General features: G+C 37.4%; 1 protein-coding gene across 4 annotated transcripts in view; it reads left to right on the top strand.

Annotated features, from left to right (window-relative positions):
• Positions 1-26641, top strand: part of LOC124230929 (gephyrin) — a 575937-nt gene that overhangs the window by 496865 nt on the left and 52431 nt on the right. For 2 of the 4 annotated variants that reach the window (XM_046647482.1, XM_046647484.1), the window contains 4 exons: positions 884-1018; positions 2483-2541; positions 3597-3750; positions 19520-19641. In XM_046647482.1, the coding sequence (XP_046503438.1) occupies positions 884-1018; positions 2483-2541; positions 3597-3750; positions 19520-19641 (470 nt within the window). The remainder of the gene's footprint in view (positions 1-883; positions 1019-2482; positions 2542-3596; positions 3751-19519; positions 19642-26641) is intronic. The other 2 variants (XM_046647483.1, XM_046647485.1) reach the window with 1 other exon arrangement.

The following is a 26641-nucleotide window of genomic DNA, read 5'->3' on the forward strand; positions in this document are numbered from 1 at the left end:
TGTTTGCAGCAATAATATTATGGAAAGAAGCTTTTTAAGCCTTTTCTAATAAATAAATTTCCAGTTTTACTTTGATTGTTCATCTAATGGAGGAATATTTTTCCTTAACTGTTCCCTAAAATTTTTTTTAAACGTGGTAAAAAACACACAGCATAAAATGTAGCATCTTAACCATTTTTAAGTGTACAGTTCAGTAGTTTTAAGTATGCTCACATTCTTGTGACCCAAGATTTTAAATACTTATGAAGCAGATATCTTTGGAAGGATAGCTTTTTTATTGGGGAATTAATATTATCTCAGAATTTTCTTTTGGGGGAAATCTGAAGCATTCATTTTCCCAACTCCAACCTAAATCATGACCCATGACAACCGACTCTTCTGAGGCCGGACCAATCCTATGAGATGGATCTTTCAGAAATCTGCTTTTCCGTATGCTGGGGAGTTTGCAGGGCATATCCTGTAGTCAGTCTCCCATACCATCCATATGAAAGCTCAGATGATGAAAATCTGGGATATAATGTTGTCATTCATAAAATCATATTGCATGGCATTTTCTTTCTTAAAGATTCTTGAATCACTTTACATATATTAAGAAAATTCACGTTATTTGAGTGAGAGACAATAGTGGCAAATGTAAGTGGCAGTTCTTCAAAAGGAAAACAGGGTAACAAGAAAGACATCTAATAGTCATTATCTTAAATCAAGTTAAAGTTTCTTTGGTATAAGTGCACCTGTTTGTGACTTTTATCACATTGGCCCAAAATTAGTAAGACTGTAAGACTTTCCTTTTATGGTTTGTTTCTAAAAATATTCCATCTCCTGCAGGCTTTTCCTTTGCAGCAGCAAAGTAAATCAACTCTTTCTTACATGTTTGCATTTTCAGCCGACTCAGACAGTAATGCCAGGACAAGTCATGCGAGTTACAACAGGTGCTCCCATCCCCTGCGGTGCTGATGCAGTAGTACAAGTGGAAGATACCGAACTTATCAGGGAATCCGATGATGTACGTCATTACCAGGTCTTACTGCTCCATTTCTATGGCAATATTATAAGTCATGCCCATTTTCTGCAATGTTTATGAGATTAACTCAGTTTTTTTTTGGTTATGTTAAGATCTTGCATATATGGGTCTCCAGTAAAGAAGGATTTGCCTTAGGCTTGAAAATCTTTTGTTACAGGAGAAAATTTTTATGATCATCGCTGTGATTATAGCAGAATTTGAACCACATTTGATCCGAGAAATTTCACATGCAAACGAGTAAAAAAATTACCTCAAGATAGAAGAGCAGAGATATTAACTATTGACATACCTTCTGGCTGAGAAATTTGCTCATCAGGACAAGCTTCTGATAAAATATGAAGGAGAATTTAATAGAGAAGAATTTAGCATAGAACATTTGGGCCAGTTCTTGAGTATTACACTAAGCAACTAAACCAGTTCTGGTTTTCTATAATTCAGGAATATCTGTGCCACCAAATGACAGCCTGGAGATATTAAATTGATGTCAGTTCCCCCTCTATTGCCTTAAATAAAGAACCTGGGATCTTTTTTGGTCTAAGGAGGCCTTCATCTCATTGAAACTAGTGATGAGTATTGAAACCAGAGGTTGAGCCACTAATAAAAAAATAGTTTCAACCGAGGTTTTAACAACTGGCTACCTTACTCATTTTGTGAAGAAGTTTAAGACATCTTATATTTTAAAAACTAGAGTTAAAAATAAATATATATTCTCCTGGGCTCAGTATAGAGTAAAATTCAGCCATGCTGAGAGACAGCCACTTTTCTTGATCTGGGGATTTTCTTTTTAATCACTTTCCCAACATGTTAGGCTTAGAAAATTGAACTCTTGGCATACAGATCACATTGCCTGCTGTTAAAACTGTCCAGCAGATTTACTGGCATCAGAGAAGCCAGCAGAGTATTGAAATCCAGAACACATGCATCCACAGACTCTGCCAGATGACAAGACATAGTTCCAGTGTCACAATATTATTCACAGCCCATAAATGTAAAATTGATGATCACCATTAATTTACAGAAACCTACTGCCAGGCAAACTATAAGTCCTTCCCTGAAATTTCTGCAGATATTTGGGAACTTTAGTGTAGTGTTGTACCCATGATTCGTGGGAACAGAAGAGATGGGTTATCTCCATGCAAATTCACTGTGTCTATTAGGATAGCCACATATGTATATATATTTTGTTTTTCCTTGAAAATACTACTTACCAAGTAGGATTCAATATTTGAATTGGTACATTTTTTAAATGCTTGAAAATGTTTTATTTATTTATTTATTCCTTGGCATCTAACCTAGTTTTTCAAGAAATTCATTGTGTTCAAAGGGTTTAGCAGATAGCTTTATTTTTCTCTACATTTGTATATATTCTGAATGTAAAAGCATTTGAGTAGCTAAATTCTGTTGATCAGAAATTCTGTTAGATTGTTCTTTTTGAAATTACGTGACTTATTCTTATCACAGGGCACTGAGGAACTTGAAGTACGAATTCTGGTGCAAGCTCGGCCAGGCCAAGATATCAGGTAAGTTCATAACATATAGAATGTATAGCCAGCTTTTGCTTCTCCATGATCATAAACTCAGGAAAGCATGGCTATTATAAATCCACAGCTCAATCATTAGTCAATTAGCCATTAGCTTTCAGGGCTTTTAACAAGCAGCAAAATGAATTTTTCTGAATTCTACATCCCATGTCTGCCCTGATTACTTTTTCACGAAGATGGTAAAGGCAAAATAGATAGTCAAAAGCAACATGAGAAGGAGGTAAAGTCATGAGCCTACATAATCCATAGCTAATTCTACTCCTAGATAATCCAGAATTTGGTATTAACACAGATAATTCCAAAACTGGATATTTACACAATTAGCTGACAGCCCCTCCTCTACTCACTACCAATAATGATGGAATAATCTGCTCCTCTTTATATACAAGATGAGACTGCTGTCCTACCATAAGTAATGCATGTACTTTAAATTATTTTTCTTACAATGGAATATGTTTGCTCTGACTCCATTAATACTAATTTGTTAACATTTCCTTGTGACAATGCTACACTTCTCCTCTCCCTGTGACAGCAGGCCGAGTGAATGAACCTGTGTAGCCACAGAACTGGACCAGCTAAGAGGTCCAGATGAAAACTATGTCCACAGCTGGAACCTCAGCAGCATTATTCTCTTCACCACAAAGCTAACAAGCTACGGACCTCTTATCGTTAATGCTCTAGATATTTTCATGTAAATTCTTGCCTTAAATCAAACAAAGTTTGCAACTGGTGTTTTTGACTGTAATGTAGTACAAAGCAATTTGTAAAATAATTTTCAAATATGAAGTAACATATTCCTTTTTAGCAGTAATACATACAAATCTTATTTCTGTCTTCTGTTATGTGATTTAAACTTTTTAATTAAAAAAGCATGGAGTTTTTAGAATCTCTTCATTTTATTATTTCGCTTCTACGTCATCTTGTGACTTTTTTCCCCCCTTGAGTGTCGTCCTTCTCTGACACTAAATTTTCCCTCTGAGTTGAGAAAATATTATTCTTAGTCTTATTGTTTATGGTTCTGCTTTGACTTTCAGACCTATCGGCCATGACATTAAAAGAGGAGAATGCGTTTTGGCCAAAGGAACCCACATGGGCCCATCAGAGATTGGTCTTCTGGCCACTGTAGGTGTCACAGAGGTTGAAGTTAATAAGTTCCCAGTGGTTGCAGTCATGTCAACAGGGAATGAGGTAAAAAAAAAGGGGGGTGAGGAAAGAGTTTCAGATAAAAGTATTTCTGACATCTGACATCTGTTCTGTGTTGTAAACAGAACATTGTGGGTTATATGTCTTACCACATTCCTGTAACAGGGAAATAATAAATTGGCCTCAGCATAGTCCAAGTGCAGAAGATGAAAAGAAGGAAGAACTAGAAATTATATATTAAGAAATATTCCCTTCCATTTATTAGAAGGAACTACTACAACTAATGGCCCTTCCACACGCTTGGTACATACAAACAAAGAACGTTGACTGTTAGCTATAGGTATTCAACTGTGCAAACTCAGTACTTAGTGTATCAGGACAATGAATTGTACCCACTCTGCTGCTAAGATGATGGGCCACCTAAGTGTGGGAGGTAATTCAATGAATCAGGACACCATGGCTAATCCTAACTTCTTCTTGCTACAAGTTCTTTGTGATCTTTAATCACCAGGAAGGATTTGAAAATCAGGTTTGTTTGTTTGTTTTTCTAAAGATAGCATCTCTAAGTGGCATGCTATTCAGAATGTGTCAGAATATCATTTCAGCCTTGGTTTAAGAAGGGGAATTTGGTCCGTCTTTTTCTGAGAACTCTTGAAAAACTCCAGTTCCTCGTTTTGCTTAGGTTATACAAAACTTCAATTGGAGGCTCAAAAGTCAAACTGGGAATATTGAAAAGTGAATCTGCTGGAAATTCAAAGCCTAAGAGCAGAATCAGAAACTATTGAGATTTTTTTAAATAATTTTTTTAGACCCTTAATATTTAAAAAATTATGAACAGGATTTCGTTTTTTTCTTTTTTAATCTTTAATTTTGTCCTGAAAATAAGCCATTTGTTACCATTATTTTTAATTTCTTAAGGTCTTGGAAATGAACATTTTCAAGGGCCTCTCTTAATTACCGTTATAGTTCTTTTAGAAAGGGCAAAAGAAAAGAATGGAATATTTTGTTTTGCTAATGGATAGATAAATCAATATTCTAGATTTGCTTACTTCCCTGTGTAGGTGCTCTAGTCATTCCCTAAAACTACTGATTGACTCAAAACAAACATTCTTTTCAATTGATCTACATAGTGAAGATTTTAATATCTCTAGGACCAACTGACACTATGTTTAGCATCAGAAAGAAATTTCTGTTAAACTGGTTGACTTCGTGAGCTACTCTTATTTGTGATTTATTTATATGCTTTGTGCATCTGTGAGAGTTCGTGAAGTTTGGGAAAGCTAAAGAGAATGAGCAAATTCATAAATAACTAGTTATTAGGCAATATTGTTTAAGCTATATTTCTTGTATTATTCCTCATGCTTTTGTAGAACTGGACAAATATTCTCAGTTATCCCCCAGAGTACCTTGGTAGTGTTTTTTTTAAAGCTGTCTTTTACACTCTTTACTAACACTACTTACTAGTGGTGGTGGAAAAGTGATGGGATAAGAACAGAAATGGTACTTACATCATGGAATCTAAGGAAAAATTTGTAGTCCTACTTCCCTGCCCCTGTACACTTGATTATTCTTAGAGAGGTTATGGTAGATTCTATATGACTCCCTTCCCCTACTTTCTCTGGTCTGCTATACTTACCATAGTTTTCCAAGAGAATAATGCTTCTGAATTCTATAATCTCTTAGTCAATGTAAGCTTGACATTCCTCCCCTACTCTTGTCCAAAGTTAGCTGTTGTTATGACTCTCTCGGACCATATAGTTTAAACAAATGTTTATTGGGTACCTCTTTGCCAGATGCTATACTGGAACCTAGGATAAAAGAGATAAATAAAGCATAGTGTTTCTTCTGAGGGCTTGAGATTCCCAGATAGCCAGAAAATAATAGGAAAAAAAATCATTTATTTTCAGAGAGGCCAAAAGAAATTACATTCCTCTATTAATGTGTCAAGTCTATAATTTAGTCAGTCACAGCACAAGCTCTCCTTAAGTATTAGTTCTGATTATCCCTGATATATATGGCTTCGCATATATCCCCTTCTTGAATCCATCATGGTATATTGGTAAACAGAACAGTGGCCTTGGGCAATCCAAAGAATGCCATACAAGATGTCTATATAGACGATATTTAAAACCTAAAACCTGTGCAATATTTTGTGACTACATGAGCTTCTTCAGGATGAGGGAATTATTTCAAAATTGGGGAGGTACAATTATGAACTATAACACAGAATAGCCAGTGGAGACATTTATTGATTTCCACAAACTATGCATGTTATGATTTAGCTAATACCATCCAGTAATTACATAATTGTGGGCATGTGTTTCCAACCTCATGCATTTGTTCGATAAATATTTATTGAGCATCTACTACATAGTGGAATGCCCGCCAGGGGTTCTCTTAACTAAACATCAGACTTACAAAATGTGAATACACTATACCTGAAACAGTTTGCTTAGAAAGGCATTGAACAGAATTCATCCAGCAGGGCAACATCAGGCTTTCTTCTTCTGTGGGACTAGTCCTCTAAGCAGTCTACACAGCCGTCCAATAGCTACCGGTTCTCTTTGTTCTTCAGGTGATACTCAGGTGCAAGGAAACAAGAATTATATTAGGAGAGTATAGGAGCCACCAACTTAGAAGGTCCATGTGCTACATAGGAATCAATATTTCTCAAAACAGTCTTAGGCAGCTTCCAGGGTCCCCACAACAAAAATGCCCAGTTACAAGTGTCACCACATTTAGGAAGCCCAAAAGTGTGGCTTCCCGCTAGGTGTTTATCATTCATTTATAGTTCCTTCTAGTCCATCCATATACAGGTTCCCAATCAGAGATCATTTTTACCATAAGAAATGTTGCCTAGCAACAAGGTGACATTTCGTCTTTATCACATTTCCAGAGGAACAGAGCTAGAAAGTTAACCCAAGGCCAGATTTGTCCTTAGAGATAGAGAAAGGGTTTTGTTAATCCATTACCCTCACATAAGAGGATGCATTATCTGTAGAAAATTAGAAAACAATAATAAAACTGACCGTAAGACATTCTTCTTTTTATTATTACTGTGCACTGGCAATTCTAAACAATGTCAGTGTTAAAATACTCCTCTCCACAGGGTCAGGCCCCTCCCACCATTCCTCCTCTCTTAGTGTGCTACCATACTGATATCAGGCACTGTTCTGGCTACTGGAGATATAGCAGAAAGACAGACAAATTCCCTGTTCTTACAGAATTTATATTCTAATGGTGGGGATAGTCAGTAAACAAACAAATAGTGGTTAGTGGTATGGAGAAGAAAAAGAACGGTAAGATGATACAGAGTGGCAGTAGAAGAGGTATATGCCAGATATTACCTGTTGAAACTTATCCCATATCAGCCCTTTTATACTCTCCCCTGTACAGTAAGGCCGGAAGCCTGAAAACGTGATTTCCCAGGCTCTCTTTTCAGCTGTGGTCCCGTTGGTTTAGTTTTTGCCCTTGGGATGCATTAACATGATAATAGAAAGTGGAAAGAAGGTAGCAGAAGTACAGGCTTCCTCAACACTTGGTAACATCACTGTCCACCAATAGCTTTGGCATCAACAGTGACTTCCTGCAGTTACTGATCTTTGGTAACACACTTTTCTCTTTTTGTTTCTCCAACTCTTCCAACACACATTTGTAACCAATTCCCTGTATTAAATCCTGCCTTCTCTCACCCGACCCAATCCCTGTTGAAATACCTAGAAGATTTTGGTTTTCCTGTCCAGAGCTGACTGATAGAGTCTTGTTTTTCATATAGGGTAATCAGGCCTCACTGATGAGGTCAAATTACAGTGGAAATCTGAAGACATTGAGGTTGTATGCCATGTAAAGGGAATTGTGTTCCAAGCAAAGGGAACAACAAACAAAAGCCCTGAGATGGGGTGCATGCTTGTCATGTTTGAGGAATAGCAAGGAGGTCATTCTGGCTGAAGTAGAGAGAGAGGAGCAAAGTAAAAGGAGATGAGGTGGGAGAGGTAACAAAAGCAAGATCATTTTATTCTAAGTGGCCAGTTTTGAGGAAGGGAAATACAATGTGGAACAGAACATGTGTTAAATTTTTAAATGTTTACTCTGGCTTCTATATGCCATGGCATATTGGAGGGAAAAGGGAAAAAGCAGAGAGGCTAGTTAGGAGGATATGCAATACTCTAGTGAGAGATTTGGACCGGAGTCGCAGCGGTGGAGATGATGAGAAGTAAACAGACGCAGGATATATTTTGAAGATAAAGCCAGCAGGATTTGCTAGTGAATTCATGGTAGAATATAAGAGAAAGTGAAGGGTCAAGATGAATTTCAAGGTTTTGGCCTGAGCAATTCTAAGGATAGTTATCATTTACCCAGATGAGAAACATTAGGCAGTAGAAATCAGGGATTCCATTTTGGACGTGTTAAGTTTGACATACTTATTAGAAATTCTAGTGGAAATATTGAGTAGGTAATTGAATGTATTAGCCTGGAGCTTAGGAGAAAGATTAGAATCAAAGGCATACATTTGGATGTTATCAGCATATAGATAATATTTAAAATCATGAGACTAGAGAAAGTCACCTGGAAATGAGTATAAATAGAAGTTAGGAGATGCAATTTTACACTTAGGAGGCAGCTGTATCTTGTTCTCCTTTCCCCAACCTTTATATTTCCCAGTTTTATTTTCTGTTTTGACTCTTGGTGACATATCTTTATTCATAAAATACATTCTGATTCCCTTGAAACTTTAGATGGTGACCTTCAGGTCTTTAGACTGGACATCAGTCAACCAGCTGCCATTATCTTCAGAAGTCAAGATTGTATATTTGTTATCTAGTTACCCAAAATATTAGCAGTAATTATTTCTTCAGTAGATGCTAGGTCTTTTAGTTTTGAGGGTGCTATTTCAGTCACCTTCAGCCATATTCCATAACTCATATTCATTCACTCATATTTTCCCTCTCGTATACACATACACACACAGAGAATGAAGTATATGTATCTCCACTATGCCTTTGCTTATTCTATTCCATCTTTTGAAATTTTCTTGGCCATTGTCAGTAACAGAGGCCTGTAAAAACAAGTTTGAACTTTAGAAATATAAAGTCTGTCTAAAATCTCCATATAATATTCTTTGGGGCCTTCCACAAGCAGCTGCTGTTATAAAACTAGTGTCTTTAAAGTCTTTGTCCCTGTTAATATGAGAAGGAGTAGGAAGTTGAGTGCCTACTATGACCTATGACCAGTACTGCTATATGTTTTATGATTAAAGCAACACCATGAGGTTAGTATAATTATCCTTCATTTTATGTGAGAGAAAATTGAAACTCAAAAACAAAGCAACTTGCCCAACATCATGTATTTTGCATAAGTAGTGAAGCCTGGTTTTACGCCTAAGTCTTTTGGCCATTATGACTTTTTTCCACTCTGCCACTATGCTTCTGACTAAAGCTTCCTTAAGTTTCATTTCTCCAGCTTTTCAATGGCAATCTCTTCCTTAAATTTCATTTCTCCAGCTTTTCAGTGGCAATCTCTGAAATCTGTCAGGTTAGATAGTCCATGTCTTCTAGCTATACTAAACTTCTTGTCCAGATTAAAGACCATGGCTCACCACTTTAAAGTTGCCCTCACTAACACTTCAGATAGGTTCACTCGTTTACTCTCTTCCTTTGCTTGCTATGCTAATATCCAGATGGAATGACTCCATCCTCCACTCTCTCCATTTTTGCTCCCAACCAGAAAAACATAACTGAAAAAACTCGTGGAACTGTGATTACCTGGCCCACTACATATTTCTGCCATTTAATGTCAACCTGGCACTTAGAGTTGCTCAATAATTCTGATGTAACTGTCTTGTTGATTTCCTAGCACATTCCTTCAGTGGGTAGATCATTCATACATTCTATACATTCTTTAAACCTCAGTAACAGCCCTACTCTGTCACTCTTGGCAGATGACCTCACCACCTTTATAGAAAAAATGAAGCTAAGAACATATTTGCCAAACTGAACTGGATGGGGACTCCCTCATCTTCCTTTCTCTTTACCTCAAAATTTTCTCCATTCTTGTAGCTATCTTCCTTTCTTCCAATCTAAAAGGAAAAAGTAATTCTCCTTTATAAGAACAATTCTTCTCCTTCTACCTTTAAACCCATTCTTTCTCACCTTTAAAACTTTGGCTTCTAAATGATTTCTCATGTCTTCTGTCTTTCATTGTTTTCTCTCTAGTGGTTTGTCTCCCTTCTACATCCAAATATTTAACACCTTGTTGCTCCTTGAGCTACTGCACTGTTCCCCTCCTATTCACTACTAAATTTGTTGAAAGAGAGGTCTGCACCCACTGCCCTTCCTTCCTCACTGTCCACTTTCTCATAAAATTCCCAAATCTGATTAGTGCCCCGTTACTACAGAAACTGCTTTCCTGTACACTAATAACCTCCTAATCTCCAAGTCCTGCTCTGATACTCATTCTCCTTAACTTATCTATACCATTTGACATCAGTGACACTCCTTGCCCAACACTTTGAAACTGTCTCTTTCCTTGTGTTCTGTGACTCTGTTCTCTCTTGATGCTGTGGCTACTACTTCTTTATTCCCTTTCATTGTTCATTATCTTTCTCCCATTCCCTAAATGGAGTATTCCCCCAAGATTCTGTTCTCTGCTGTCCTCCTCCATTCCCTCTAAATTCTCCCTTAGAGTTTTTCTCTCATGTCAAATATATGCAGGTGATTTCCCATATCTATAGCCCCAATCCTGACCTCTTTTGTAAGTTCAGGGCTTCATTTTCAACTTCCTTGGGATATTTCCACCTGATGTTCCACCATTACCTAATCTCACTCACCATCTTTCCCTTCCTACCATGAAGAATGGAATACTTCCTTCCTGACTTGCCTCTTTTTATAGAGGCATCACTATTCCCTGAAACTGTTTTTGCCAGTCGTCAGTGACATTTAAAAATTTTTTTTCATTTTTATAGTAAAATACACATAACATAAAATTTACCATCTTAACCATTTTTAAGTGTACAGTTCATTAGTATCAAGTACATTCACATTGCTGTACAACCAATCTCCAGAACTGTTTTCATCTTGCAAAACTGAAATTCTTTACTTATTAAATAACAGCTCCCCATTTCCCCCTCACCCAGCCCCTGGCAACCACCATTCTACTTTCTGTTTCTGTGAATTTGATTACTCTAGCTACCTCATTTAAGTGGAATCATACAGAATTTGTCCTTTTGTGTCTGGCTTATTTCACTTAGCAAAATGTCCTCAAGTTTCATCCATGTTGTAGTATGTGTCAGAATTTCCTTCCTTTTTAAGGCTGAATAATGTTCCACTCTATGTATATAGCACAGTTTGTTTATCCATCCAGCCATCAGTGGGCACTTGGGTTGCTTCCACCTTTTGGCTATCATGAATAATGCTACTATGAATATGGGTGTACAAATATCTCTTCAAGACCCCACATGAAATTCTTTTGGGTATACACTATTTTTAACATAAAGAGATTAGATTGTAGTAACAGTTTACTTACAGGAAAACTAGAAAATACAAATAAGCATTCATTCATTTACCTAGTATATATTGAGTTCCTGCTATGTGCCAAGTACTATTTTAGTTGTCAGGACTACAGTAGTAAATACAAAAAGACAGCAATCCCTATCTTTACGAAGCTAACATTCTAGAAGAATGCAAAAAGAGAAGGAAACCACTGCTAACATTTTGATATATACTCTTCCAGACTTATTTCTGTGCCTATATAAATATATATTTATTTACAAAAATGAGACAGTTCTATAAATACTGTTTTATTATCTGCCTTCTTTTCGCTTAACTAGCATATCACAAATATCTTTCAATGGCAGTAATGTAGTTCTATAATCTGTCTTTGATGGCTGTGTGACAGTTGTATTATGGATGTCTCATAATTAATTTAATCAATTCCCTGTTATTAGATATTTAATTTGTTTACCATTTTTCACCATTAAAGTAGACAATCCTGTGATGAGAACTCATGTTTATTTGTAACCACTAAAAAAAAACCTACAAGAGATACACTCCGAAACACTATAGGTGAGTCAAAATGGAATTCTAAAAGATGTTCCGATAATCCACAGGAAGGCACAAAAAAAAAAAGAGAGAGAGAGAATGAACCAAAAACAAAAAATAAAATGGCAAGTGTAAGCCCTAACATACAATAATTACATTAAATATAAATGGTCTACTTTATTTGTAATAGCCAAAAACTCGAAACAGCAATAAAAAGCCATAAACTATTGCTGCGTGCAACAACCTAGATAGATCTCAATGGGATTATGCTAAGTGGGAAAAAAGAAATCTCAAAAGGTCACATATTGTATGATTCCATTTTTCTGTAACATTCTTGAAATGACAAAATTATAAAGACAGAAAACATATTAGTGATTGCCATGGGTTCGGGATGGAGGGAATGGAAAGTGTGACTGTAAAGGGTTGGCATGAGGGGTATCTTTGTGGTGATGAAATAGTTCTGTGTCTTGATTGAGGCATGGTAAAATGGCAAAGAATTATACATATACATTATACCAATGTCAGTTTCCTGGTTTTAATATTATACAATAGTTATATAAAATGTTACTACATAGCAAACTGGGTGAAGAGTACAGGGGACCTCTCTATACTATTTTTACAACTTTCTGTGAATATATAATTATTTTAAAATTTAAAAAAGTTTTAAAGAAATATGCACATATAAAAATTAGATAACAAACTGATAGTTTATTAATATTAGATATATACAAAGTTCTAGAAGAATACAGGTATATGGGATAAAAGTTTTAATGGTAGCTTTCTTAAGGGAGGTGAGTCTTGAGCCTTTGGTACAGTATTTAAACAATGAAAGTAAATGACCATGGACTGGCAGACTGGGAGACAGTTCTAAGTAAAGTTAAAGAGGAGAAAGTCATGAAAGTGGTGTTGAGAAATAATTTCAGTAGATGTGTGTCACTGAGGAACAGAAGTATCAAAACCCTGATACAAAGACCACTAGAGAAACATGAGACATGTTGATTATTTCTTTTTTTTTTTTTTTTGAGTGGGTATTAAATTTTCAGAAAGGAAGGGCACCACCTTGACAGACTCTCAGTAGTGTCTGAAAAGGGGCAAGTTACGGAAGGCTATATATAGGATATTGAATGTGCTAGAGTTAGTCACTAGCCAATCTTAGGTAAGGGAGACCCGGGTAGGACTCAATCAGAGTGTGTAATCTAAGCAAGTTGCTGGAACAGTCAGTGGTCTTATCTTTGGAACATATGAGTCTATATAGAGTTACTATTAAATCAATTTGTGAGTGGTCTTATCTTAGAACATGTGGTTCTGAATGAGCTGGTGTTAAAACAATTTAGGCTAAGATAGTTTGTGTTCTCTGCCATAGTTTGTCACAACTTATGTTTTGAACGTCATAGTACACTTGAGAAAGTTCTGATTTCAGTGTCATTTCTTGGTCCCCCCACTTCTGGCTACTTTCAGCCTAGATTAGGTCATTATCTTCTGGAGATGTGGTCAATTCAGATTTGTACCATTTTGTTGTTGTTGTTGTTGTTGTTTTGCTGAGGAAGATTTGCCCTGAGCTAACATCTGTGCCAGTCCTCCTCCACTTTATATGTGGGTCACAGCCACAGCATGGCTGATGAGTGGTGTAGGTCCACACCCAGGATCCAGACCCGTGAACTCAGACCGCCAAAGCAGAGCACACTGAACTTAACCACTACACCATAGGGCCAGCCCCATGTACCACTTTTTTGATGGGCCATGATCCTGGGTGCAGACCTACACAGAGCTTGTTGCGCCATCCTGTGGCAGGCATCCCATATATAAAATAGAAGAAAATGGGCACAGATGTTCACTCAGGGCCAATCTTCCTCAGCAAAAAGAGGAGGATTGGCAGCGATGTTAGTTCAGAGCTAATTTCCTCAAAAAGAAAAAAAATCTTAGAACTAACTGTCTGGAAATTAAAATTTAATTTCATATTAAATTTTATGATCTAACAGAAGCATTATAAGAAATCATCTTGTAGGGAAAGAAAACCATATTTTTCCTCTATTCTTCTAATTTCTCAGGTTATAAATTTTGTTATCCTGTAACAGAAGATTAACAAGAGAAAATTGTACACGTTTATTTAATATGAGTTTTACGTGAGACGAGAGCCTTTGTAGGCCTGGAAAAATTTTCCCTTCTTCCCTTCTAGATTCTTTGGCTGGTCTAATAATTAAATTGATATAAGACAGATTAACAGGAGAAAAAAAGATAAAATTACGTAGTACAAGAGCCCCATAAAGATATGAAGACTCAAAAGGCAGCCAGATAATTGAGGCTTATGTAACGTCCTGAGCTAAGGAAAGGGGTAGGCTTCTTGGGCTACAAAGGGGAGGAAAGCCATTCACAGGAAGGCGGAGGAAATGTTTAGAAAACAAAGGTTGCCCTGTTATACAGTTAAGTTTCTTAGATAAAAAGGTGTTTCTGGTAATAACTGACTTCCTGGTACAGACTCCCTTTCCAATTAGGCAGTTGGGGGGGAGGTAAAGAGCTTTTCCTAAATATGCAGGGTTTTTATTGTCTATCTCAAAATAATCCTCAGGCCAAAGTGGCATATTTTGGGTTGGCAAAACCTGCTCCTGTTCACCTTCATAGGAAAATGGAGACCTGAAGAAACTATTAAACCTGAGCATTTTTGTATTAGGTTTGATGAAGAGTGGAAAGTTGTGTAAAGACGTAATAGGACAAAGGGTATGAGGTAAGGGTAGTAAACCGGGAGAAATTTAGCAAGGCCTGTTCATTCAGCTTCCCTTCCGTGTCCCTTCATCTTCAGAGATGAGGATGCTCCTTTGCTCCGGGCGTATGGAAGGCCCCTCTCACATGAGGGTTTAATGACCTGCTTCAGGAGAAGATCAGAAAGTCCTTCCTACACAGGCCATTTCTCAAATTCCTCCGGTTTAAAATATTCAATATAGGAAGTGCCATATTTTGGGATAGCATGTCTTGAACCTCATCAGTCTCTTTTCACAGAGACATTTCATATCATCATTCCCAGATTCAGATGAATACAAATTTTGCTATTTTCTAGCAAAACCAGGAAAGGAAAGTTAGAAGATTAAAATTAGGACTTTTTGTTTATGAGAAAATAAGCCCAAGATTTGCATAATTAGAATATTATTCCAGTATAATTTTCTTACATGGTAGTGAAGTCAGGAAGAAAACACAGGACAGTTTTTAAGCCAAAACTATTAAATCAGTCTAATTTGTCCAGAGTCATTATAATAGAAATAGCTTATGAACTCTTCTAATACAATTTGTAAACCTCTGTATTTATAAACTACATTCTTAAAGACTCTTTAAATTATGTTCAAAGTTCTTGAGTGTTATTTTTTCCTTCTCATCTTATAACCTAGTAACCAAGGCAGTTAGCTTAACTCTAAATTAAAACTTTTTTCCAAAGTCCAATGAAAAGCCATGTAGAATAGGAACACGATCCATTAGAGTTTATAATCTTACTTTTTCCCCCTTTTTGTGTTAGATCTGTTTATCTGGGATATCTGGATATTTCTAATGTGTGCCCATAATAACCAGAATTGGTTTTTGATCTCTTAATAAATTAAGTTTTCCGGAAGAGGGAGAAAGAAATGTAAGGATATAAAAGGAGCTGTTTGCAGTGGGTATGGAAAGAGTTACTGACCACTATAAAAGTCCAATCATCTTCCCTTTGCAAAGAGGGGAAATGTCTCAGATGCAGACAAACCCATTTCAATACATAAAAAGAGAGAGAAAATGAGTCATGACAACCAATCTTAGGCCCTTTAACAATTCCATCAAGACCATAGGATTAAATCTCTGAAGAACAGAAACAAAGAGGGAGGCTTCTTAATAAACTAAGTGATTTCTCTTTTAGATAAATAAAACAGAAAACCACCTCATGATGGTTCAACAAAAGAACTGAATTTTTTTTACGTTTGTATTTAAATTTCATTTTGAAGCTTTGCATAACAATAAAATGCTAATCATTGAATATTCAGAATTGTATTCCCCTTTTGCTCTAAAAGTGTTTTCAAATGAGTAATTGTGGTCATGTCAGAAGCACTCCAAATGACTACTCCAATTCATAGGGTTCTTGATGAAATTATGCTTTTTAGAAAGATAAATGCAAGAAAGATAAAACAGAAGCTGGAGTTATGCCAGGAGTTAGCACAAGTTTATTATTAGATGAATCCATGAATTAATTAGCTAAAGGTGAATCAAAAAGGGAAGATATCACTTAGACATTATGTCTAAAGTCCTTAACACTAAGTGTGAACCCGTGATAGCTGACTCTTAAAATCAGCAGGCCAGATCTGTTCCAAAGCCAATTTCTCAAACGTAAACTAAGAAACATTCTTAGAGAGACACAACAATGTAGCCAGCTGACAAGATGGTTAGTATCAAATCTGTGCTTTAGCACACCTTCACCCAGGAAAACAGAAATTAGTATAAATTCGGTCAGATAACCAAAAAATCCTGGGAACCTTATTCTTAGAGCAGACAAAGTAAATATCAGCTAGCTTTGGGAGCTCAACAAAAGAGGATCAGAGCTTAACATAAAGTGCTGGACTTATGATCATAGACAAAGAATCCTCCAAGCAAAGAGGCTTAAGAGACCTGAGTAAAGTGCGGTGTAACCAGTGTGAGAATACCGATGGCAAGGGGTCTTACCTAAGACTTGGTAGGACCTCCAGGAGTATCAAAGGTCTAATACAAAGACCACCAGGGGAACCTGTAGATCATACGAAGCTGGATATATTAATGTTTCTGAGCAAGGGAGAGCTTCACCTGGACAGAGTCTCGTTAGTGTCTCAAAACAGGGAAATTACGGAAGGATACTTACAGGATTTTGAGGACTGGGTTAGGTCATGGGGTGGTTTTAAGGTAGAAGTTAGTAAGTAAGGTCTAGGCAGAGGCTGGTCAGATTTTGTAAAATAGGTGAGTTGCTGAAACAGTAAGTCCTAACTTTGGAGCACAAATTGCCATAGACTCAGTTTGTTCCTGCTCTTATCTTGGAGCCTACAGGTCTGAATTAGCTTGTGTTAAGACAATTTGATATGATTTTTAAGATAGTTTGAGTTACTTGTCATGGTTTGGTACAGTTTATCTGTTATGTAAATAACTGTACAGTTTTGCAAGTTGATGTTTCTGTTTTATTTCTCAGAAGGAAAGAGTTTGTAAGCAAGAGACAATTATAAGGCTTTTGCAGAAATTCAGACATATTCAATGCCTGAAATTGAGGGAGAGGGTGATAAGAGAGTAAATGAAAATGTAAACTCAAGGAGGAGATGGAATAAGATGTTGTTAACGATTGAGACCTTCGGAAAGATGGTGGACTACAAAGGAAAAAAAAAGAATCAGAGGTTAAATCTTTGAAAGCTGGGAAGATAGTGGCACCATTGACAATAACGGAAACAGGAAATTGAAATTTAATATGTGATAGGAAAGTAACAAGGTATGGAAATAATGGGTTATGTTTTGTTTTACTTTGTTTTTTTTTTTAATTTGCATTTTAACTGTAATAAGTTTCAGGCGTCATTCCAGAGATGACCAGAAATATACCAAAAAATGATTCAGTTTTAAAGGGGAATATTGTGAATTTATCCTATTGTGTTCAGCCTTATAATCTTCTATTCAATTCTGTATGTTTTCTTTGAGCATACTTAAAATGCACTGTAAATCCCACACCCTCATTTAACTATTACTTCACTATGTCAATTACAGACAAATAACTCATTCTCCAATGATCTCTAATTCTGTGATTTCTAGAACTGCAGCAAAATAACAGGAAGGAACATGAATGGAAAAGAAAACATCCTAATAATGGGGGAATCTTACTTAGTTGGTGGTCAGTGTTCTTTTGTAAAAACAAAAGTATATAACCACATAGTTTTCTTTCTGAAGCAAATTGTCTGATTAATGGAGTTAAAGAGCTGCAAGGTTTGGCCTTTATAAAATGTATAACTTCAATAACCGTGTGTTAATGAAGATTAGAAAATTAATCTATATTAGCACCGCAATAGCAATTTTCCAAGCTCTCCCAGTGACTAAGGATGAAAGTGGGTTGCAATGTCACATGGCATCTGATTAAGTTAAATTAATGCACTATTTGACGGGAAGACTCCCAGGTGACACTGAATAAGACAATCAGAGTTCTCCAGCTGTTGTAAGGGAACAGTTGATTGCAAAGCTACTCCTTTTCCAACATAAAGCCAAGCGTTTAGCCATATGATCTCACTAATGAGTCAGAAGGAAGATTGACGGGGTTAGAGGTTACTGTTTGGTAGAACTGAGATATGAAGCCCTAGGTATTAGCCATATTGGTAGTCTAAGCATCTGAAATGTGCAGGCTTGCCTTCAGCCTCCTAAAATAATGTCCTGGATTTTCTCACTTCAAAGATGTATTTTTTTTTTCATTTCATAATATTTCTGAAATCAAAATACATCTTAGGGGCCGGCCTGGTGGCACAGCAGTTAAGTACACACGTTCCACTTCGCCACTTCAGATCCCTGATGCAGACATGGCACCGCTTGGCACACCATACTGTGGTAGATGTCCCACATTTTAAAAAGTGGAGGGAGATGGGCATGGATGTTAGCTCAGGGCCAGTCTTCCTCAGCAAAAAGAGGAGGATTGCCAGCAGTTAGCTCAGGGCTAATCTTCCTCAAAAAAAAAAAAATCTTAAAATTGATTTGTAAATTAAAGTTGTATGTTGTGTGTGTCTGTGTGTGTTAAGGACCCCCTACTCCTAAGTATTTTATAACTTAATAAATCTAAATCTGTGTTCACATTATAAACTAATTCCATCTATACTAGCCTCTAGGAGTAACAACATGAGAACAACGAGGGGGAAAATAGGTACCCTTTCAGTATCATATATTATAAAAAAAAGAAAGACAATCACATTTATTGTATGTTTATCTATATTAACCAAGTTCTCATTATCTCAACCCTAAAACTACTTTTCAAGGTAATTATTATTACTGTATGTTATGAACGAGAAAATTAAGGTATAACATGTTTGGGCAACTTGAATTTGAAACTTGTCTGAATCCCAAGCTCTTGCTATTATGCCACACTGTCTCACTGGAACATCCTAACATGAAATAAGCTTCTTGTATTTTCTTCATAGACATATAATAGTAGATACTAAATCTCTACAGGGTAATTCAATTCAGAGTCATGGAATTGTGGGTATGTGTGGTTAAGTGTTACTTGTTTTAGTTCGCTAGTAGAAACAACTATCTCCCTCTCCTTCAGAGAAGTTTAACTTCTTTGGTACTTTTGATCCCACTTCAGAAAAGAGATCAAAAATCTTGAAGGAAAAGATAAATGATGGTTCTCTTCAGATTTGAGAATATCATGTCACCCAATCTCTACCTCAGATGTTCTCAGTGAAAGATAAATTGGGAAATAATATTGGGAGGAAAAAAGAAAGTTGTTTCATTTAGTTTACCCCAGTAAGCAACCACTGGGAAGGCCAGTATCTCCAGAGCACCACTGTCAAATTGTAGCCAAAGCTGGTGTGATATTTGGCCTGCTTTTGGTCACCTTTTAAATTTCTACATGTCTTTTAATTCTGGAGGAATATTTTCTCATCCTTCGCTACTATCAATAGTTATACGAAGATCCTTTGAGCTATATCTTCTACATGCCAGGTACTGTTGTAGGTGCTAGATATGCTAAACTCTGTTCACTAGGTCTTTTTTTTTTTCCATTAACAATAGGCAACATTATACTAAGAGAATAATTTGTGGTGGTTTTTCTGGCTTTGTAGCTGCTAAATCCTGAAGATGACCTCTTACCAGGAAAGATTCGAGACAGCAATCGTTCAACCCTCTTAGCAACAATTCAGGAACATGGTTACCCCACAATCAACTTGGGAATTGTGGGAGACAAGTAAGTACTGGATTTTATTTTGAAGTTGTTATTATACAAATATGAATTTTGGGAATAATAACTAGGTAGGATTGTTGCTAAAGAGACAGAAATTTAACACCGTAATTTTCACATATCTCATTCTTCAGAAGCCAAAGAATTATGGAGATGTCTATGTCTTTTAGGGGTAGACATTTTCCTGGAATGCCTACTACAATAGGAGAAATACTTTGCTCTCCTGTGAGTATGTTAAGCTTACAGGGATCTTTTTTGATAGTGTTGGCTTTATCCTAGTGGAACTGATGGTGATGGTATTATACTACTTGTTTCAAGAAAGTCAGGGAGGTTGGCTGGCCCTGTGGCCGAGTGGTTAAGTTCGCGCACTCTGCTTCAGCAGCCCAGGGTTTCACCGGTTCCAATCCTGGGGGCAGACATGGCACTGCTCATCAAGCCATGCTCAGGCAGCATCCCACATGCCACAACCAGAAGGACCCACAACTAAAAATATACAACTATGTACCAGGGGGAGGGGACCTTTTGGGAGAAAAAAGAAAAATAAAATCTTTAAAAAAAAAAAAATGACAGGGAAATCATGGGTGAGGAGAGTAAGAGAGAATGTCAAAATTAACACTATCTGATTCTTTGAAGTGTAAGTATACTTGTTTTCTAGGACTTCTATATTGATTTTTGTATCCTTATATAACCCGAGTTTCTCCAGGCTTCACCCACTTACAAGTGGAGGCACATTGACTATAATTGCCCATCTCTAAGAGTATATTAGACCATTTACGAAATTAACTCAGCCCTCTGCTAAATTCCCCAACTATTTCTGTGGCTCCCCACCTGTGTCTCACATGTGATCAAAAGCAAGTGTGCTTTTGGGGCTGGCCCCGTGGCTGAGTGGTTTAAGTTCGCGCACTCCGCAGCAGGCGGCCCAGTGTTTCGTTAGTTCGAATCCTGGGCGCGGACATGGCACCACGCATCAGACCACGCTGAGGCAGCGTCCCACATGCCACAACTAGAAGAACCCACAACGAAGAATACACAACTATGTACTGGGGGGCTTTGGGGAGAAAAAGGAAAAAATAAAATCTTTAAAAAAAAAAAAAAAAAAGCAAGTGTGCTTTTTCTGAGCATCCCACTACCATGCAACACTGCTGCTTGGCCATCTTTCTCCTGGCACTGTTTCCAGTTTACCAGAGGCGTGCTTGCTTTTATAAATACTCAAACATCAGCCTTGTGGAGACAAATCTGAGTGACAGATACCGTGATATATCTGTCACCATAATCACCGCTTTCTCTATTACCACCACCTTGTCACTGAGTAAAGTTCATTATGCCTGGTTCCTTCTTCCCTTAAGATGAGTGCTTTCCCAAGACCCAAACGTGCTTTTGAAGAGATTCTGCAGTACCATTTCACAAGGTATGCTCTAACACCTATAAACCCCAGCTTGGGCTCAAACTAGACACAACACGATCCAAACCTTGGACGTAGAATCTTGCCAGTAACCTGAAAGATAGTAGCTTTTGCATCATCTGTTTTAAAGTTTTCTTCTTTCCTCCTGATTTTTTTCTTTCTCTGAGGACATTGGAGTAGAGGCTGTTAGACATATTTTCAAGCATCATTCTTTGTAAAATCTTCACCATTTGTATTTACCTGGATGTTTAGTTTTAGAGAAGTCCATAGCTAAGTAATCAGCCAACTTAGAACTTGTGCTGGTAAAGCCAGTGTCACAGGTTACCTAATATCACCCTGACCTAGGCTCCACCCCTGGGAAGGGAGTAGAAAGAACCCACTGAAAAAAAACCAAGGGGTGGTTTTTTGAATTTGCACCTGACCAGTAACCTATCCTTTCTTATAAAGAAGCACCTAAAAATTATCCTGATGCAGATGCACCTTTAACGCAGACAAAAATTGAGGCTGGCCCCGTGGCCAAGTGGTTAAGTTCAAGCGCTTTGCTTTGGCAGCTCAGGGTTTCGCCGGTTCAGATCCTGGGCACACACATGGCACCACTCATCAGGCCATGCTGAGGCAGCGTCCCACGTGCCACAACTAGAAGGGCCCACAACTAAAAATATACAACTAGGTGCTGGGGGTATTTGGGGAGAAAAAGCAGAAAAAAAGAGAAACAAAAATTAACTTCTGAGATAGGATGAATCCAGGAGTTCTAAAAGCATAGAGCAGGCCTGAAACTCTAGGGAACAAACTCACCAAGTTGTTTAGAACTTGTTTCCTACCCACCACTGGCTCTGGCCCTGCCTCCAAGTTGTTAATGAGCTCTAAGAAATATTTTAAGGTAAAAGCTTTCTTTTTTTTGTTTTTTTGTCATTTTTTTACCCTGAGCTGTTCCAGACTACAATTCTGTGCATTCTCTCCTATTGTTGTACTTTTGTATACATAAAAAGGTTACTTGATATACTATAGACATTGCCATTACCTAACTATAAAGGCCAAAACACCATTGAAAGGCTCATGTGTTGACATGCTAATATTTGATTTCTAGGGCCCACACTACTGATTTTGTGGTAGACATTTCCTAATAATTAATGTTGATATTACATGTAACTCCAAAATATACCTTGAAGACAGCATATAAAGAGCAACAAAATTATAAGCATGATATTGGAAGTTCTGAGAATATACAGATGTCTAGTGTCTATCCTTTTCTTGGATAAAAATACCTCACATAAAATGAGAACAATGTTTTAAAAATGCGGTTGACGCAAATCTAGACTTTCTCCGTCTTAGAGTGCTATTGAAGAGCCCAGAGGAAGTGGCTTAGAATGCAGAGGTAGAATGTGGGAGGGAAGGATTTACAGCTGTTCTCATGGAAATCTGGGCTGGGAGTGTAGTAAAGGAAACAGGTACATTTAATCTGCAGCCTGTTGATATTCTGTCAGTGTTGCCTCCCTCTTCATTCTTCTCTTTCCTGTGTAGCTCTTTGCTAATGAAAGCAAATTGTTGTCATACAGAAGCCTCTATGTGAGACTCTCCAGGGAAACAGGCAGGGTCATGGGAGAAATACCCTGTGTTTAAAGCAAGGAGAGAAATAGCTCAAGAATGTCAGGGAGCACAGAGCCCTTACTCAGCTATGAGAGATAACAGTAGGGAGTAAGAGCTCTATTCTTGCGTTTAAAAAAAGGTTCAATGGGGCTGGTCTGGTGGCGCAGCAGTTAAGTGCACATATTCCACTTCGGCAGCCCGCGGTTCGCCGGTTCTGATCCCAGGTGCAGACGTGGCACTGCTTGTCAAGCCATGCTTGGTTGACATCCCACATATAAAGTAGAGGAAGATGGGCACGGATGTTAGCTTAGGGCCAGTCTTGCTCAGAAAAAAAGAGGAGGATTGGCAGCAGTTAGCTCAGGGCTAATCTTCCTAAAAAAAAAAAAAAGGTTCAAGTCTGGTTTTTAAATTCTGTATGATTCTACTTCTCAGTTCTCATTCTTCTCACTTACCATAATTTTAACAATACTAAAATTGAAGAGTAAGACTTTGTAACTTATTTGGATTAAATTATGGTGAATTTTTGCCTTTGCTTATTGTAACTTTTACTTAAAAAGAGGGTACAATGAAGATTATGGGAGGGTTTCTTCAATACCTGAGAGTTAACAACTATATTTTAAAACCATTCATTTATAAATGTTATGTGTATATTAAAATACATCCCCTAAGACGTATTTTCTTACATTGCGTGGAACACAGTACTGTTGGGTTTCCTAGTGTTTTTCTTTAAAAGGACAAATTTTGAAACCCAGAGATGTTAACTGGCCTTGCCCAGCATTATGCAAGTTTGTGGCAGAGGTGGAAATGGAATCTTGAAATTTCTTGATTTCTTGAATCAAGATAGGTTTGATAGGTTTCTTGAAATTTGCAGTCCACAGTTCTCTGCTATCATTATGAAGATAAGCTTTACCAAGACAGAAGAGAAGCATCACTATGGGCTGGGGTGGTCAGAGAGAGTTTTATAAAACTCTTTTAGCTAGAACATGAAGGATGAATAGGATTTGTATGGTTAGAAAAAGAGAGTGTGTTAATCAAGTAGGAAACATGGAATGAAAAAATAGGGGAGTAGAGAAGTAGAAATGAACAGACACTCAGGTCAGGCCAAACTGATTAGAATAAGAGGTTCAGGTAGAAGGATAATTCAGGTAAATTTGGTAGAAATTTGAGGCCAGATTTTGAAAGGCTTTGCAATCCAGGCAGAACTCCCCAATTCAGTTAAATTTGAAGCTTTTTTTTTTTAACGAGAATTCACTTAATAAACCATTATTTTAAAAAGGTAATTTGACCAAGGTGTATCACATGAGCTAAATTTGGAGACAGACTAGCAATAAGAAGAACAATACAATTTGTTTATTCATTGTTCAGTCAGTCAGGAGGTGTTGATTGTGTACCTAAGTAAATCACCTATAGATCATATTAAAAAGACTAATTCTGATTCAGCAAATCTGGAGTAGGCCAAGATTTTGCATTTCTGACAAGCTCCCAAGGATACCAAGCTGCTGGTCCATGGGCCACAGGAAGTAACAAGGATATAGTAAATTTAGTCATGCATCTACTATGAATTTTAAGCCAAAGGCTATTGAAGATGCGAAGCTGAAACAAACATAGATCTTGCCCTTGAAATTACATGTACTAGAAATACAACCCAGTAATAAAAATAATGTTTCAGAAAGTTCCAGAGCTTAAACTCAGACTTGGAAGTAGAATTAAAAAGAAAGAGATTAATTCAAAAAGACATTGTGAAGCCCATTAAATAGAACAGAAGAGTGTCACTGTTGATTTATCTTCATCTGGATTACAAAGCCTCATCGAAATGGTATGTGTCTCGAAACACAAATAAAATGTCTCCAAAACCCAGCTGTTAGGTCTCTCTTATCACAATTATACATCCCTCTCTAGCAATACACCATTTCCGCTTCTTCATGCTCCATTTGTAGTTTATCCTTTCTTGGTTTTTTTTAGCTCCTCTTTATGTGCTCATTCCCTAAATGTAGGTGTCCCCATGGCTCACCCTTGGCTTTCTGGCCTTCTAATTTCTTATGCTAATGACTCCCAAATGTTATCTCTGTTTGAGCCCATGCCTAAATCCACCTGCTTACTAGGTGCATCTTCTTTAAGTTCAACAGTCACTGCAAACTCAACGTATCCAAAACTAAATTCATCATCCCCCAACCTCTCTCAGTGCCCCTCCCCACTACCTTCTTGTTCCGTTTCCTTTAATTCTTCTGTCTCAGTGACTGCCACCGCCATCCACCCAGTCATCCAAGCCAGAAGAGACCTGAACAGAAGTCATCATAGCTCCTCTTTTTCACTCCTATAGATTTTCCCTCCTCAGTGTTTCTTCTCCACATTCCCATCTCCTCATCCCTCCTGTCCTGGCTTAGTGGGGAGCTTCGTTTATTTTGTCTGGATATATGAGACTAGCCTCTCAGTTGGTCTCCCTGCCTTAAGTCTCGTTCCCCTCTAACTCACCCTCCATGCTGCTACCAATGCAGTCTTCCTAGGGTGCAAATATACACCTGTGGCAGAATTGGGGTTTTACACACACACACATATGTATTATCATTATATAAACGCGTTCAATTAAACAAACTGTTATGAAGGGTTATGCTATGTCAGGCATTGTGCCATCTTTTGTACTACAGAGATGAATAAAACAGTTATTAGTAAGAGCTACAAGGAAGTTTTCAATTCTATTCCCTCCTCTCTTTCCTCCCTACCCAATCCACATCCATTTTCTCAAGCCTCCTCACTTCAAACATGTCAGTCTTTACGTGGGAAGAGACACTAACTTTTACTGAGTATCTACTATATCTATATAGCACCATAGTCCATTCTTTCACATACTTATTTAAGCCTCATAAAGCAACACAGTCAGATAAGTGTCTTTTGTCCCTATTTTGTAGATAATAATATTGAAGCTTAAAAAAATTAAATAATCTATTAAGAGTCATGCAACTAGTAAAATGCAGAGTAAGGATTCCAACCCAGGCCTGTCTAACTCCGGGGTCCTTTCACCATTTTCTCTACCATGCTGACCTTTTAGCACTGGTTAACACCCTCAACTCATTACTGTTAACGTTAATAAACTAAATAGGCTATATCCATTTTAATGAATAAAATTCCTAAGTAAATAGTAGCCGTGAACATTTCAAAAGCCAGAGAGGAAAATTTAGTTTAAATTTTGAATTAAATATTGACCATGTTGGGACTGGCCTGGAGGTGTAGTGGTTAAATTCACACACTCTGCTTCAGCATCCTGGGTTGGTTTGCCAGTTCAGATCCTGGGTGCAGACCTACACACCACTTATCAAGACATGCCATTGTGGTGTCCCTCACAGAAGAACTAGAAGGACTTACAACTAAGATATACAACTATGTACTGGGGCTTTGGGGAGGAAAAAAAAAAAAGAATGGCAACAGATCTTAGCTCAGGGCCAATCTTCCTCACCAAAAAGCATACTTTAAATATATATATATATTGTCTCTGTGTATAAATTAATTGTAAGGACCTGAATTGCCAAATCCTAGATCTTTAGGTGGTATAGAAGTGGGGAAAAATGACAGGAGGATATGTTACAGTAGTTGAAGTGTACATTCTGGACCCTAATTATTCGTATTCACTATAAAATAGATAGCTCTTCCTTCCATAAAGAGAAAAGCCCCTTTCCTCTTATAATCTCTTTCATTACCTTTCCTCCCACAACTTCAGGGGCTGCTTTTGCAGCATTTATTACCTTTGGGTAATTTGTTAGACCAAGTTCATAGTATCTTCTATGGGGAGTGGGGGAGGAGGGCAGGGAGAGAGAAAAAGTTTTTTGAGAAGTGAAAAGGGGCAAAGCCATGAACAGCAAGAACAGTTTAGAGGGCCGGTTAATCTCCTTGTTCCTTGACCCTCAAGATCCAGCCTATTTAGAAGTGTTTTATTAAGTGCAAGTATCCTGCACACTGGCTAAATGGGTTCTGTTCACTTTGCCAATCTTTCTGATAATCTAATATTTGGAGAGCCATTTGTGT

The sequence above is a fragment of the Equus quagga genome, chromosome 20 (genome assembly GCF_021613505.1).
Source record: "Equus quagga isolate Etosha38 chromosome 20, UCLA_HA_Equagga_1.0, whole genome shotgun sequence".
NCBI classification, from domain to species: domain Eukaryota; kingdom Metazoa; phylum Chordata; class Mammalia; order Perissodactyla; family Equidae; genus Equus; species Equus quagga.